Raw genomic sequence first — 12499 nt, 5'->3', positions numbered from 1 at the left:
CACATTTGCCAAATGCACTACTGGAATATAGCTCAGCTTAAACCAAGACAATCCAAATCCATTTGCATCCCATCATGGGTCACGCATTTTTCAATCTTAGGAGCTTCAATATGGATGCAGGCTGCAGCAAGAATTTCTTTGGCCCCAAAATATAGGACACAACAGAACTGAAACCTCCTCTTTAGTAAGTGGACTCAGCTCTTGCAGAGCAAACAACCCAAAATTGCATATTTCTAAGGGTGACAGGGGCTTGGAACCAGTGGCGTAGCATGGGGGTGCAGGGGGGGCCGGCTGCACCAGGCGCAACATCTGGGGGTTAGGGTTAGGGGGCGCAAATCCACAGGTTAGGGGGTGCAAATTACTTGCCTTGCCCCGGGTGCTGACAACCCACGCTACGCCACTGCTTGGAACCCTTCTGCCCCATTCAGTGGGATTTCATCAATTTCCAGTATACAAAACTCTCTTCCCCTACCAAGTTGCAAAATTTGGCTGTCATGATGCGTTTCTATTTTATTTTTTTCTACATGACCTGCTATTTATTTGGAAAGTACAACCTCTGTACCAGTCCTAAGTTTTGTAACTCTGTTTTTGTTTGTTTGTAGTTTTATTTTATGTTAATGAAGAACAATAACAAAACAAAAAGCACATCCCAATGAAGTACAAGAGGAGATGATGATGATGATGATGATGATAATTTATTTATACCCCACCTTTTTCTCTAACATGGACTCAAGGTAGCTCACAGCTAAAACAAAACAGCTAAAAACATAGAATTGGGACCATTAAAAAACAATTAAACATTAAACCTGAGGTTCAGCAATCCCTTCCATTCCCATCTCCTCTTCTGCAAGTATTCTAAAGGTGCTTTGCAAAACCCAAGGGGCTGCTGGGCAAGTGCTGCAGAAAACTGTAGTGTAACATGCAGTTTAGCCCAAAGCACAGCCAGGGGAACTATTTAGGGAAACTTTTAATATTTGATTAATTATTGTATTTTAGTATTTTGTTGGAAGCCGCCCAGAGTGGCTGGGGAAACCCAGACAGATGAGCAGGGTATAAATAATAAATAATTGTTGTTGTTGTTGTTGTTGTTGTTGTTGTTGTTGTTTTGAGGCATCCAAGCCAAATAAAACATTGGTGAATGCATGTGAGGTGTTCGATTCCTCTTCTCCATTGTGTGCCTGCAGCACGTCCAATTTGTCCCCCCATTTCTCTCTATTGAGATGGACTCAATAAACAGGTCTCAATTCCAAGCAAAACCCGAGCAGTGGCTCCCTTAGATTTAAGACTAAACTCAGGACACAGGTCAGATCAGCAATACTTCTTTATTTTGCAAACAACTTTATTTCTTGACTCAAGTTTACGTTTTTATTACTCAAGTGGGAAAGATGGCAGACATTGAAAGACAAAGGAAATTCATTCCAAAGTGTGCAAAAAAGAAGTAATAATAATTCCTAGTGGAAACCACCGATGGAAAAGGAACACCAAAGGGGAGGGTGAATCACAGATAATCAAGTACCAAGACAACTCAAAAGATTGCCGCGAGGAACCCAGTCGAAAGTGAGCTCCGTGAAATCCCATGAAACCTAAAATGATTATTGGTGCTGGGTGTAGACAGGACTCTGGATCAGGCGGCAAGAAATCAGTATGCGTTAACATCAGTCCTTTATAGACAAAACGCTGAAAATGGTTCATGAAGCTACCTGTGCTGGCCTCTCTCCTAACAATTGCTGAATTCTCATTCCCCCCTTCTTTTGTAACACAAAAAACTGTTGTCATCCAATGAAGTCAAAGATGGGGAGGCTTATGGAAGGACTTCATGTGGTGCATAGTGAAATTTGCTACAAGATGCGATGACAGCCTCCAACTCAGCCAGGGAAAACTGTGGGACAGATTTCTTGGGGGGGGGGGGATTGAAAGGCCTGATGTAACAGCATAGTTCCAATAGTACAGCATTGGGATACTATACATTAAATGCACTAATTAAACTTCATTTCATTTTTCTCTTTAGTGTCCCTTCTGTGTGGGACGTTGCTTCCTCTGCCACATTAAGAATTATTATTTTTTTTAACTGGCTTTTCCCTTCCTGCATTTTCCTATTCTTGGATTAAATATTGCATCCTTTGTAACTTTCCTTCCTCCAGCCTCCATTGGCTTGTGCAAAAAGTTTCCCCCCTTGTCCCTAAACTCCTCTTTCCCAGAAATGGGTATTGTTTTACTCAGTGAAGACACACAGTGACAGGAACGAACAGGTCCAAGGATTCCAGTGGGTCTATTCTGCAGCAAAACGTAGTTGAATGCCACACACAGCGTTCTAAATTGATCTCCTTAACTTCAGAAAGGGGCTGTGGGTCAGTGATAGAGCTCTTTATGCTGAAGAATCATAAGGAAGTAAGGAGATCCCTCTTGGATCAGGCCAATGGCTGATCTAGTTCTGTTCCCAAAATGGCCAACCAAACTTCGCTTCAATCCATGGCATCTCTGGAGGGACTCCAGTCTAAAAACTCTGAAGAGTCCTTCCCAGTCAGTGTAGAAAATACTGCGCTAGCTATTAGGGCACATTTTCAAGTTCTCAAGCAGCCATGAAATTGTTTTAAGGCTTGAAATCTGCTGGGAAGTGGTTAGAATGTTGGGCTAAGGACTTGGGAGACCAGGGTTCAAATCCCCACTTTGCCATGAAGCTCATTGGCTGGTCACTGACTGTCAGCCTAATCTACCTCACAAGGTTGTTGAGGGGATTAAATAAGAAGGGGAGAGAACCATGTAGGACCACCTTGTGCTCCTTGGAGAAAAAGGTGGGGTATAAACACAATTCATTATTATTATTATTAACGGTGCCACAAAATTATATACAGAGATTCCAAATGTGTGGTGCTCGCAATTTCTTTAAACAAAAAACAACCACATCTTTCAGAGCTATACTTAACGAGCTGCTGTTCCATGCTATGCAAAAATACATTAAAAAAAATCATGTCTTTTTAAGATAAGAGTTATAGAGTTGGAAAGGGATCACAAGGGTCATTTAATCCAACCCCCTGCGATACAGAAATCTTTAGCCCTGCATGGGGCTCGAACCAAGAGCCCTGAGATTAAGAAACTCACGCTCTACCAGCTAAGCTATCCCAGAGCTACGTCTTGAAGTCTCTCTATTATGTGAGGCTCCTGCACTTCAAAGGAGATGGATGTGTGTCAACATCCGGTTTATACCATCACAAATTTATTTTACAGCTGAGCTTATGGTATGCTGACAATAGGACAAAAGACCATTACAGTTCTTGGCATCCCTTGCTAGCGTCCGGTTTGAAACGAGACCCTCTTTCCAACACATCATCTCTGCAACGCATCTCCAATTTATGTGACTGGGTTCAGGGTTCCTCGGTAGTAAAGTCAGTCTGGAAACTCCAACCCCATGAAGACCACTCATCTAGTGTAAGAATCACAGAACTGCAGAGTGCGAAGGGACCCAAAGGCTCATCCAAGTCCAACATCCCGCAATGTAATCATTATAGATAACCTACGAGGGGTCAATTTCAAACACAGCAGACCATTGAGTCACAAGATCAGGATACCTCTGACCTCCTTCATGCTATTGCTGAGTTTACTTGAAAAGGGAAGAACATCTGTATGTTGGCAAACTTCCCAAGCTTACTGAAATGTAAGCATTAGGTATTTCTTCGTAGAAGGAGAAAAGGTCAAAACAGCAAAAATCAGATGGGGAAAGCCCACCATTGTCAGTGAAATAATAATCAGTTACGGAGAAGGCGTGGTGGGAATAGTTTTAAGATTGCTTATCCAAGTCATGCTGGGCCAGTTTGATATTCACTCCAGCCCTAGGAAGACTAAGTTATATGCAGCAAAGATATACCGTAGATTCCGGCGTATAAGACGACTTTTAAACCCCGGAAAATCCTCTAAAAAGTTGGGAGTCGTCTTATACGCCCAGGCGCCTAATACGCCAGAATCTACGGTATATATTTGGTTCAAACCGGTAAGGATGTTTGCATCTGAGAAACGTGAAGCTTTGCAATTTCTCGACTAGGTTTGCACATGCAGAATTTGGGGAGGTGCGACCCATGTCAGCACAACAGGGCTGTGGACTGTTGCAATCCCCCATCCTAGGCTGCTGAAAGGAGCTTTGACGGAGCAGGTGGTTTTAAAAAACCCTATTGCCCCTTATGCTAGTTTTTAGAACCACAGTTCAATACTTAGTGGGTGGTGAGAGCCTCTGTCTAATGGTAGAGCCGGCCCGTACTTTTGCTTCCCGCCATAGCACATAATCCATGCAATGTGAGTGCTCAGCATGGATGCTTGCATATGTGGCAGCCCAAATCGCACTATTTATTCCCCAGGATAGGGGGGGGGAAGAAGAACAAGGGGGAATAGTCACTTGACGCTGGATGTTGCAGGTGTGGGCACCCACCCACCCCACCCCGCCCCATGGAGCACTTGTACAATGCATTAAAATTTGATCAGGAGTGAGGAACTGTTTTCAGCCTGGAATAACTGGGCAGAGCAATGAATGCAGAGTCCACCTCTAGATTTTAGGCTACCCTCTTGCATCCTTCCACACACACCTGTCTCTATCCTCCATCCAAGCAAGGAGGTGGCATGAACAGAGCTAAGGACACATTCAAGCCAGGCAAAAACACTCAAGGAGGGTGCAGAGCAGGGCCCGTAGGGGTGTGGCTGACTAGGAGGCCTGCAGAGAATCTTGACGGCCAGATAGAGAGGTCCAGAGGGCAGCAATTGGCCCCTGGCTTAGACGCAAGGACAGAAAACAGGCCTGGTCTTCCAGTAGAGGGGATGCTTTGGAAATGTCCGAACTGCACCAAAGGTCAAACAGGGCCACGCAAGAAGAAGAAACTTTTGAGCAGGCACACATCTGGGCTTGCACCCTGTGGGCCACAGGGAAGTTGTATTTTAGCAGCCTTCGTGCAGGGCACCTGATTCTTAAGCAATACCTTCTTCCTACTGTTTTGTTTTTTAATGATGGAATCTACATTGTAACTCACACAAATACAAGACAAGGAGAACCAGATATTTGGCTTTGGAGCCAAAGTTGCATAGCTATGCTAAGTCTGCAACTCCTACGGCAGCCCCAATGCCTTTGTCCTCAAGGATTTACAGTTGCACATGGGGATTCCAACCCCCCCCCCCACACACACATGCAATGTTCCCTCCTCAAATCTGCCCCAGAAGGCTGGAAGGGGAAACCCAGATTTGGTGGGCACATAGGGAAGTTTCAACGTGCAAATGTAAACCCTTGAACTAATGGAATGGGCTGCTTATCGTTGCATTGGATGCAACCCCTACTTATTGGCAATGATCCAAGCTGGTGGCAAGTGGCCCCCAAATTCCCATAACCCACTGAATGTAAAAAACAAACAAACGCAGGAGGGTTTAACCCTGATCCAGAAGTTTCTCAAGTGCATATGGAGGCACAGGGCGTACATGGAGCAGGCAGCTCTTCTTGGAGAAAGTGGTCTATCATGGACACTGCCCCTTCCATTAGAATGAATGGGGAGTCCTCATCATGCAAGAGCTGCTACCTCTGCACTGGGGTGCACTCAGGACTTCATCATCTTCACTTGCATTAAAAACACACAAACAGAAAAGTTAACCAGTGTATGAACCTTTGTGCGCCTAGATATGTATATATATTTTTTGCTTCCGTGAATGTGAATGCTTTGCAGAAACTACTTTAGCCCTCAGTTTTACAAATCAACAAGTCTCACACTCTACCCCCCCACTTTTTTTGTTTTGTTTTCTCCTAAAGCATGGGAAAGTATTGAAAGATAAAAATGTTTTTTTTCCTTTTCTTTTACTATGGCAGTAAATACCTGATTCAATTACAAGACACATAAGGGGTTAGAGGGAAGAAACGACTATTTTGCAAAAGGTTAAAGTGGCACATCTCCTCACACAATAAGTGTGCAACATGACTGAGAATTCTGGAACTCTGACCAAAAGCAGATTTCCTAATAAATTAATAAAACAGAACAAAAAAAATCTCATATAAAACAAGATCCCAATATTTTTTTAAGCCAATGTTAAAACCTTCAGGAATGATTCTCTCTCTTCATAGATATATATATAGATATATATTTATATTTTCCTGAATTTATTAAAATAAAATTTTCTCTTAGGGAAAAAGAAAGAAGCTAGTTTGGACTCTGATCCTGAGAGAAGTGGTTCTGCTAGTTGCTAGCCTCGTGGAATTGGGTAAGGATTTCATGCAAGACCTCTGGAAATGAAGAGAGGTTTGTAGCAGCAGCATTTGGGGGGCAGGGGTGTGCCCTAAGATAGCGAATGGGCAAGACATCGTTGTTGCCCCACCTTACCCACTTCGGTTGCATAACCACCATATAACAAAGGTCACAAAGGAACCTCTCAGCAGTCCTTCCTTGCCACAATATCTTTCATCCAAACTAGAAACAGAGCTCTGAAAACAGCCCTGTTCGTCCCCCTTCCCTGGTAATGTGCAGTAATGGAAATGCATGATGTGATTGCGTAACACTGCAGGGTTCCCCAATTACGCACTGGGTGGCCAAGTGTTGGAAACGGTCAGAAGCTGTGTCAAGGAACAGGTGGGCTTTCAGAAACTTATCCAGTGGGGAGGTAGCAGTTCTGTGGTCCCCCAAAAGATCCGAGACAGCAAATCAGGGAACTGAAGCAGGAGAGTAGGCCGGGAAATGTCTCCTGACAAGAGTTTGCTGGATCAGGCCTGTGACCCATCTAAACCAGCACCTTGTCCTTGTGGTGGCCAACCAGATGACTTTGGGAGACCAGCAAGCAGGACTTGAGCACAAGAGTACTCTCCCTTCCTGTGGCTTCCAGCAACTGGCCTTCAGAAGCATTCCTACCTCCGACAACCAAGATGTTCAGGGGAACAAGCTCTGAAGCCGACGAACAGCCCGCGTGATGACAGAAGAGTTTGGATTTGATATCCCGCTTTATCACTACCCTTAGGAGTAGTGGAGCTGAGAGACTTCAAAGAAGTGTGACTAGCCCAAGGTCACCCAGCAACTGCATGTGGAGGAGCGGAGACGCAAACCCGGTTCCCCAGATTACAAGTCTATTGCTCTTAACCACTAGACCACACTGGCTCTCAGAAGCAGCTACTGCATCCCAGGTGGCGCCAGTAAACCACTGAGTTGTGTATGGGAAAGAGGGGCACTGGCGAGGGAAGTGGCATGCTGCAGCCCAAGTCCTGGGACTCCCACTTCGTGACCTGCCCCTTTCCCAGCGCAGTGGGGAAAGGGATGGTAGAGGTCACACGCCTTTCCAATATGACACATTACGAGGGAGAGCTGAATACGGTGCTTGCATGTCGGTGGCAGCCAAACGTTTGCCATTCTTCACAACCAACTCTATGGTATCATGTCAAAGCTGGAAGGGGCATCAAGCGGTTTCTGACTACGCACAACTTCTCAGAGGATCAGAGTCAAAGTCAACAAGGACGAGGGGGTGGGGGAGAGAATTATCTCACAGACTTAAAAGCATGCCCAGCAAGCACAGCCTTGTAAGACTAAATTAAAGGTTGGAAATGGGAGGGAAACAAAGAAACAGAAATTGTTACTAAATCAACCTGGTTTGAAAGTTCACAGCTGTGTACTACAAAGTGTAATAATTATTTCTTCTTCTTTTTTTCCGGCCATACAAAAATAACATATTGCAACTCAAAAGTGCAGATATATATATATATATATATACTGTATATTGTTTTAAAATAAACAGTTGACTGTGTTTTTTCTCCTTTTTTTATCAAATAAAATATTTACACCATTTTGTTTTCCAGAGTCAGAAACGCTCTTCATGCTATCACCATGGGGACATCGTCTGAAAAGCCTGTGATCATCGGCGCTTCGTCGTCCTCGTCTCCTGGGAATGAAACACATCCGTTTCAGAAAGAAATCGGAGAACTGGGAGATTACACCAAAGGTCGCCCAGCCTAACACTCGGTCAACGTGAGGAATCCTCTGCTTCGGGATCCCAGGAGAGCTGGCCAACATAGTCCTTTACTTTCCGAACCTGCCTGTTCAACAGTTGTACCAACGGGAAATTCCTCCTAATGTTTAATCTAACATTTCCCATTGCATATGTTTGGGTCTCTCTGGGCTATATCCAACATTCTCCGACCAGCGGCATGAGAGCTCTAGTGCAATTTGTTAGTCGCTTTATCTTGCCCAAGGCAATCCATAGCAACTTACAACCAATATTGTTTATTAATCATTATTACTATTTATCAAATTTCTATACTGAGGATCATCTGAGGATCGCAGAGCAGCTTACAATATAAAAACACAAAAATACGTAACATAGTAACAAAAATAATACCCCCCAACAGTTTAAAAGACCATAGATTGTTTAAGGCCTGGGGTGAAATGGAATGTTTTTGCTTTCCATGGCACCTAAAGATATATAATGAAGGTGCCAGGTGGGCCTTCCTGGGGAGAGCATAGCAGAAGCGGGAAGCTACTGCAGATAAGGCCCGATTTCGTGTCGCCACCCTCCAGACATTTTGTGGTGGAGGCACATGAAGGAGGGCCTCAGATAATAATTTCTGGCTCTGGGTTGGTTCATATGGGGAGAGGTGGTCCTTGAGGGCCCCCCTCAAACTGTAAATGCTGCAGTGGAAATATAAACAAAGGCTAATTACCAAAATACCCTCAACCTCTGTGGTAAAGGTAAAGGGACCCCTGACCATTAGGTCCAGTCGTGAACGACTCTGGGGTTGCGGCGTTCATCTCGCTTTACGGGCCGAGGGAGCCGGCGTACAGCTTCTGGGTCATGTGGCCAGCATGACTAAGCCACTTCTGGCAAATCGGAGCAGTGCACGGAAACGCCATTTACCTTCCCGCCAGAGCGGTGCCTATTTATCTACTTGCACTTTGACGTGCTTTCGAACTGCTAGGTTGGCAGGAGCAGGGACCGAGCAACGGGAGCTCACCCTGTCGCGGGGATTCGAACCACCGACCTTCTGATCGGCAAGTCCTAGGCTCTGTGGTTTAACCCACAGCGCCACCTGCGTCCCATTCAGCCTCGGTAGATTAATGCAATTGTTGCCCTCATGAGATTCCACCCATTTAAGTCCTCTCGTCCAAGGCTTATGAAAACAGCCTCACTCACCTAAATCATCGCCCGATGAGAATATTGCTGACCCCAGTCGGGAGCTGTAGTGGCTGTTTGCGAAGGCCGTGAAGCTATTCTGAAGTCTTCTGTGCCTCATGTACAAGGCAACGAACCCTATGCCCACTGTCACTAGCAAGAGGAATAACATCGGCACCACAATGGCAGCCATGTCTGTAGGCTTGCTCATGGTGGATGCAGCAGGATCCCTGCCTGCAGAAGGAGAAACAAGGAATGTGATTCAATTTGTTGGCTACCCAACACAAATACGAGCACCCCTGGGCATTTCACAAAGATAAACTGCTATAATACAGTATTAGTAAACAGATCTCTAACAACAGTATTAGGACATAGATTTCCAGTGAGATTGAGAAAATATCAGATCTGAAAAGCCTGGGGAACTGATTTGTAAGGCTTTGTGAAATGCATCAATGGAGTTTTAAGAACTCGGCTGGAATGAAAGCCATTGTTTGCAACCTGCATTTCATTTGTTTACACCATAATGTGAACCGAGACTTTGTATTTTCACAGAATGATGCAGGAGCTGCTTGATTTAATATTTGTATTCTGCTTTTCCAACAAATGTTGAGCTCACAACACTTTATAGTAGCATTATTTTTAAAAAAAACACCAAATGTTGCAATCATTATAATATCAAACACAATAGCATATAAATAAATAAAGCAAGCAACAGCAGCAACAAAGACATCAGAACAACTGCAATAAAGTCATATTATGCTGCTATCAAGTTCCACATACTGCTATGATTATGAAAAGTTGGAAGGCTTAAACCCTGGGCAGGGCCAGTTGAAGGCAGGTGTCCTTCTAGCCTGATAATTATTTGGCTGGAAGCAGTGATGTGGTGGTCCAGGGTTAAGGACCTGTTACTATTGTGGCAGCAGGGTCTCTCTCTCCAGCATCCTAGAACCACCAAATTAACATGAAAGGAGGTGAGTCAGTCACTGAGGAACGGCTCCTAGGGTCACTCTTGAGAAGACATATGGGAAGACTACCAAGGAGGAGTTGTTCCGTATGCTCCTAAGCTAAGCAATTAGGGACCCTGAAAACTCAAGGCGCTTCAGTTTCAAGAGAATAGGGTGCAACTTAAGTCACTCCAAAAGAAGACACTGGAGTACTCGAGATAATTTGCCCATAAACGTGCACAGAAGATGATAGATCTAGCTGAAGGGCAACGCGTGGAGATCTGCATTGATAGCCGCAACGTTCCAGGCTTCCAAACGTTAACATGGTGAGCGTTGAAAAGAAAATACACGGAAGCAGAAGTGAATCAGAGGGGGAGATCTTTTCCTTACCGCTTCCCACTTCGTTGTAAAGTAGCGTTGCAGGCTCCCCGCACACCTGCCCGCTGTAAAGACACCTTGCTTGCACCGTGAAGGAGTAATTATGCCCCATCTTCAGGTTGGAGACTTTGAAGACGTTCTCCGTGGTATTGCCCAGGTACGACGTGCTATTTGTCACGCTGTCGAACATGTGTATTTCGTACCCCTGAAATTAAGCACAAAACACACAAAAAGCAAGGTAATTTGGTTCTGGATTGAAATATTGGGTTGTGTCCAAATCAAGTTTTACCCACAGCAGGTCCACTGAAATGAATGGACCTAATAATAATAATAATAATAATAATAATAATAATAATAATAATAATAATAATATATTTATATCCCGCCCCTCCCCAGCTGAATCAGGGCTTAGAGCGGCTAACAACAGTAAAAATAACACAGTTTACATAAAATCACAATCAATTAATTGAAATACATTCTAAAATCAATTCATTCTAAAATCAATTCAGAGTCAAATTAATGGCAACCATTGGGCTAGAGTTCTATGAGGATTACAGAAGGAGGGGGTCAGACTGTGCTGTGGCCAAAGGCTTGGTGGAACAGCTCTGTCTTGCAGGCCCTGCGGAAAGATGTCAAGTCCTGCAGGGCCCTAGTCTCTTGTGACAGAGCATTCCACCAGATCGGGACCACAGCCAAAAAAGCCCTGGCTCTGAGGCCAGCCTAACCTCCCTGTGGCCTGGGATCTCCAAGATGTCTTCCCAATGCTGCATGTTGCTGCCGGTTACTGGGGGGAGAGGCCCACGGCAGCGGAGAGCCTGGCGTGGGTGCGGCTGGGGTGGTTCTGTTGCTCTGCCTGCACAGTGCTGAGCTCCCTGCTGCCTTCCCCTCTTGGGAACCGGCAGTAATGCGCAGGACAGGGTAACCAGCAGTGCAGTCACAACCTGGGCTACCCTACCGCCAGTTCACTACTCTAATCGAAGGACTGTCGCTAGTGCAATAGAAAAACACAAGCTACAGCTTGCTGGCATATTTTAGTCAGGAAAAAACAACCAGAGCTGCGGGCAAGGCAGCTAAATTCATTCTAAAATCAATTCCGAGTCAAATTAATGGGCTAGAGTTCTATGAGGATTACAGAAGGAGGGGGTCAGTTTCCTTGAATGGCGTTGGACAAATTCTCATGGAGGATATAGCTATCAGTGGCTACTAGCCAGGGTGGCTATGATCTGGTTCCATAGTTGGAGGAAGTCATGCTTCTGAATACCAGCTTCTGAAAGCCACAGGAAGGAAGAGGGCTCTTGTGCTCAGGTCCTGCTTGCAGGTTCCCCACAGGTTGGCCACTGCAAGAACAGATTGCTGGACTAGATGGGCCCTTGACCTGATCCTGGACAATGGGAGGAGAAATCGACTGCCAGTTCCCTTTGCTGGAGCCTTCGAACATTCTGGACTTGGCTTGGGGAAAACGCCTTTTTGTATTTTCTCGCAGGCTTTGCAATCTTCTGTCCATTTTTTTAAATGCTGCTTTGTGCTCATCTCAATTTCGCTGTTTGCCGCTATACTGCTTTCACACGGTGAATGTCTTTCCTTTTATCATTTTGTGGCTTTCTAGCTTTCCCTAAGCTGCCCTGGGGACTTGCAGAAGGGCAGGGTGTCAATCAAATCAAGAAAGAATGAATGGTTAAAAAAAGCATGGCACTCCAAGTGTGGTTATAACTGCTAGCATGTAGAGTTAATATGCAGCAGCAGAAGTTAGCTTAGTTAAGTGAATCCTTGCTTGGAACACACCCTCAGTTGAAAGGTATTCAGACTGAGACATGGTGTAAAATAATAAAGCTTCTGTTTAATAAAGGAAGTACATTATTGATATGAAAGAGTTTTGCAGTGCTAGCTATCTAAGTTGGAGAAGCAAAGAAGCCATGCTTGCCCCTTTGTTCTCTATACAGTGGTACCTGGGTTAAGTACTTAATTCGTTCTGGAGGTCTGTTCCTAACCTGAAACTGTTCTTAACCTGAAGCACCACTTTAGCTAATGGGGCCTCCCGCTGCTGCTGCCGCACCGCCGGAGCACGATTTCTG

The 12499-nt window shown here is 44.9% G+C and overlaps 1 protein-coding gene across 2 annotated transcripts in view; it reads right to left on the bottom strand.

Annotated features, from left to right (window-relative positions):
• Window positions 1-1303: 1303 nt before the first annotated feature.
• SORL1 (sortilin related receptor 1) overlaps window positions 1304-12499 on the bottom strand; it is a 108921-nt gene continuing 97725 nt past the window's right edge. For both annotated transcript variants that reach the window (XM_081889721.1, XM_081889720.1), the window contains exons 46-48: window positions 10440-10632; window positions 9127-9339; window positions 1304-7878 (exon numbers count right to left, since the gene is read on the bottom strand). In XM_081889721.1, the coding sequence (XP_081745847.1) occupies window positions 7811-7878; window positions 9127-9339; window positions 10440-10632 (474 nt within the window). In that variant the 3' untranslated portion in view covers window positions 1304-7810. The remainder of the gene's footprint in view (window positions 7879-9126; window positions 9340-10439; window positions 10633-12499) is intronic.

Source organism: Podarcis melisellensis, assembly GCF_964234715.1.
Source record: "Podarcis melisellensis genome assembly, chromosome: 15".
Taxonomy (NCBI): domain Eukaryota; kingdom Metazoa; phylum Chordata; class Lepidosauria; order Squamata; family Lacertidae; genus Podarcis; species Podarcis melisellensis.
This window is presented reverse-complemented; position numbering and strand designations above follow the sequence as displayed.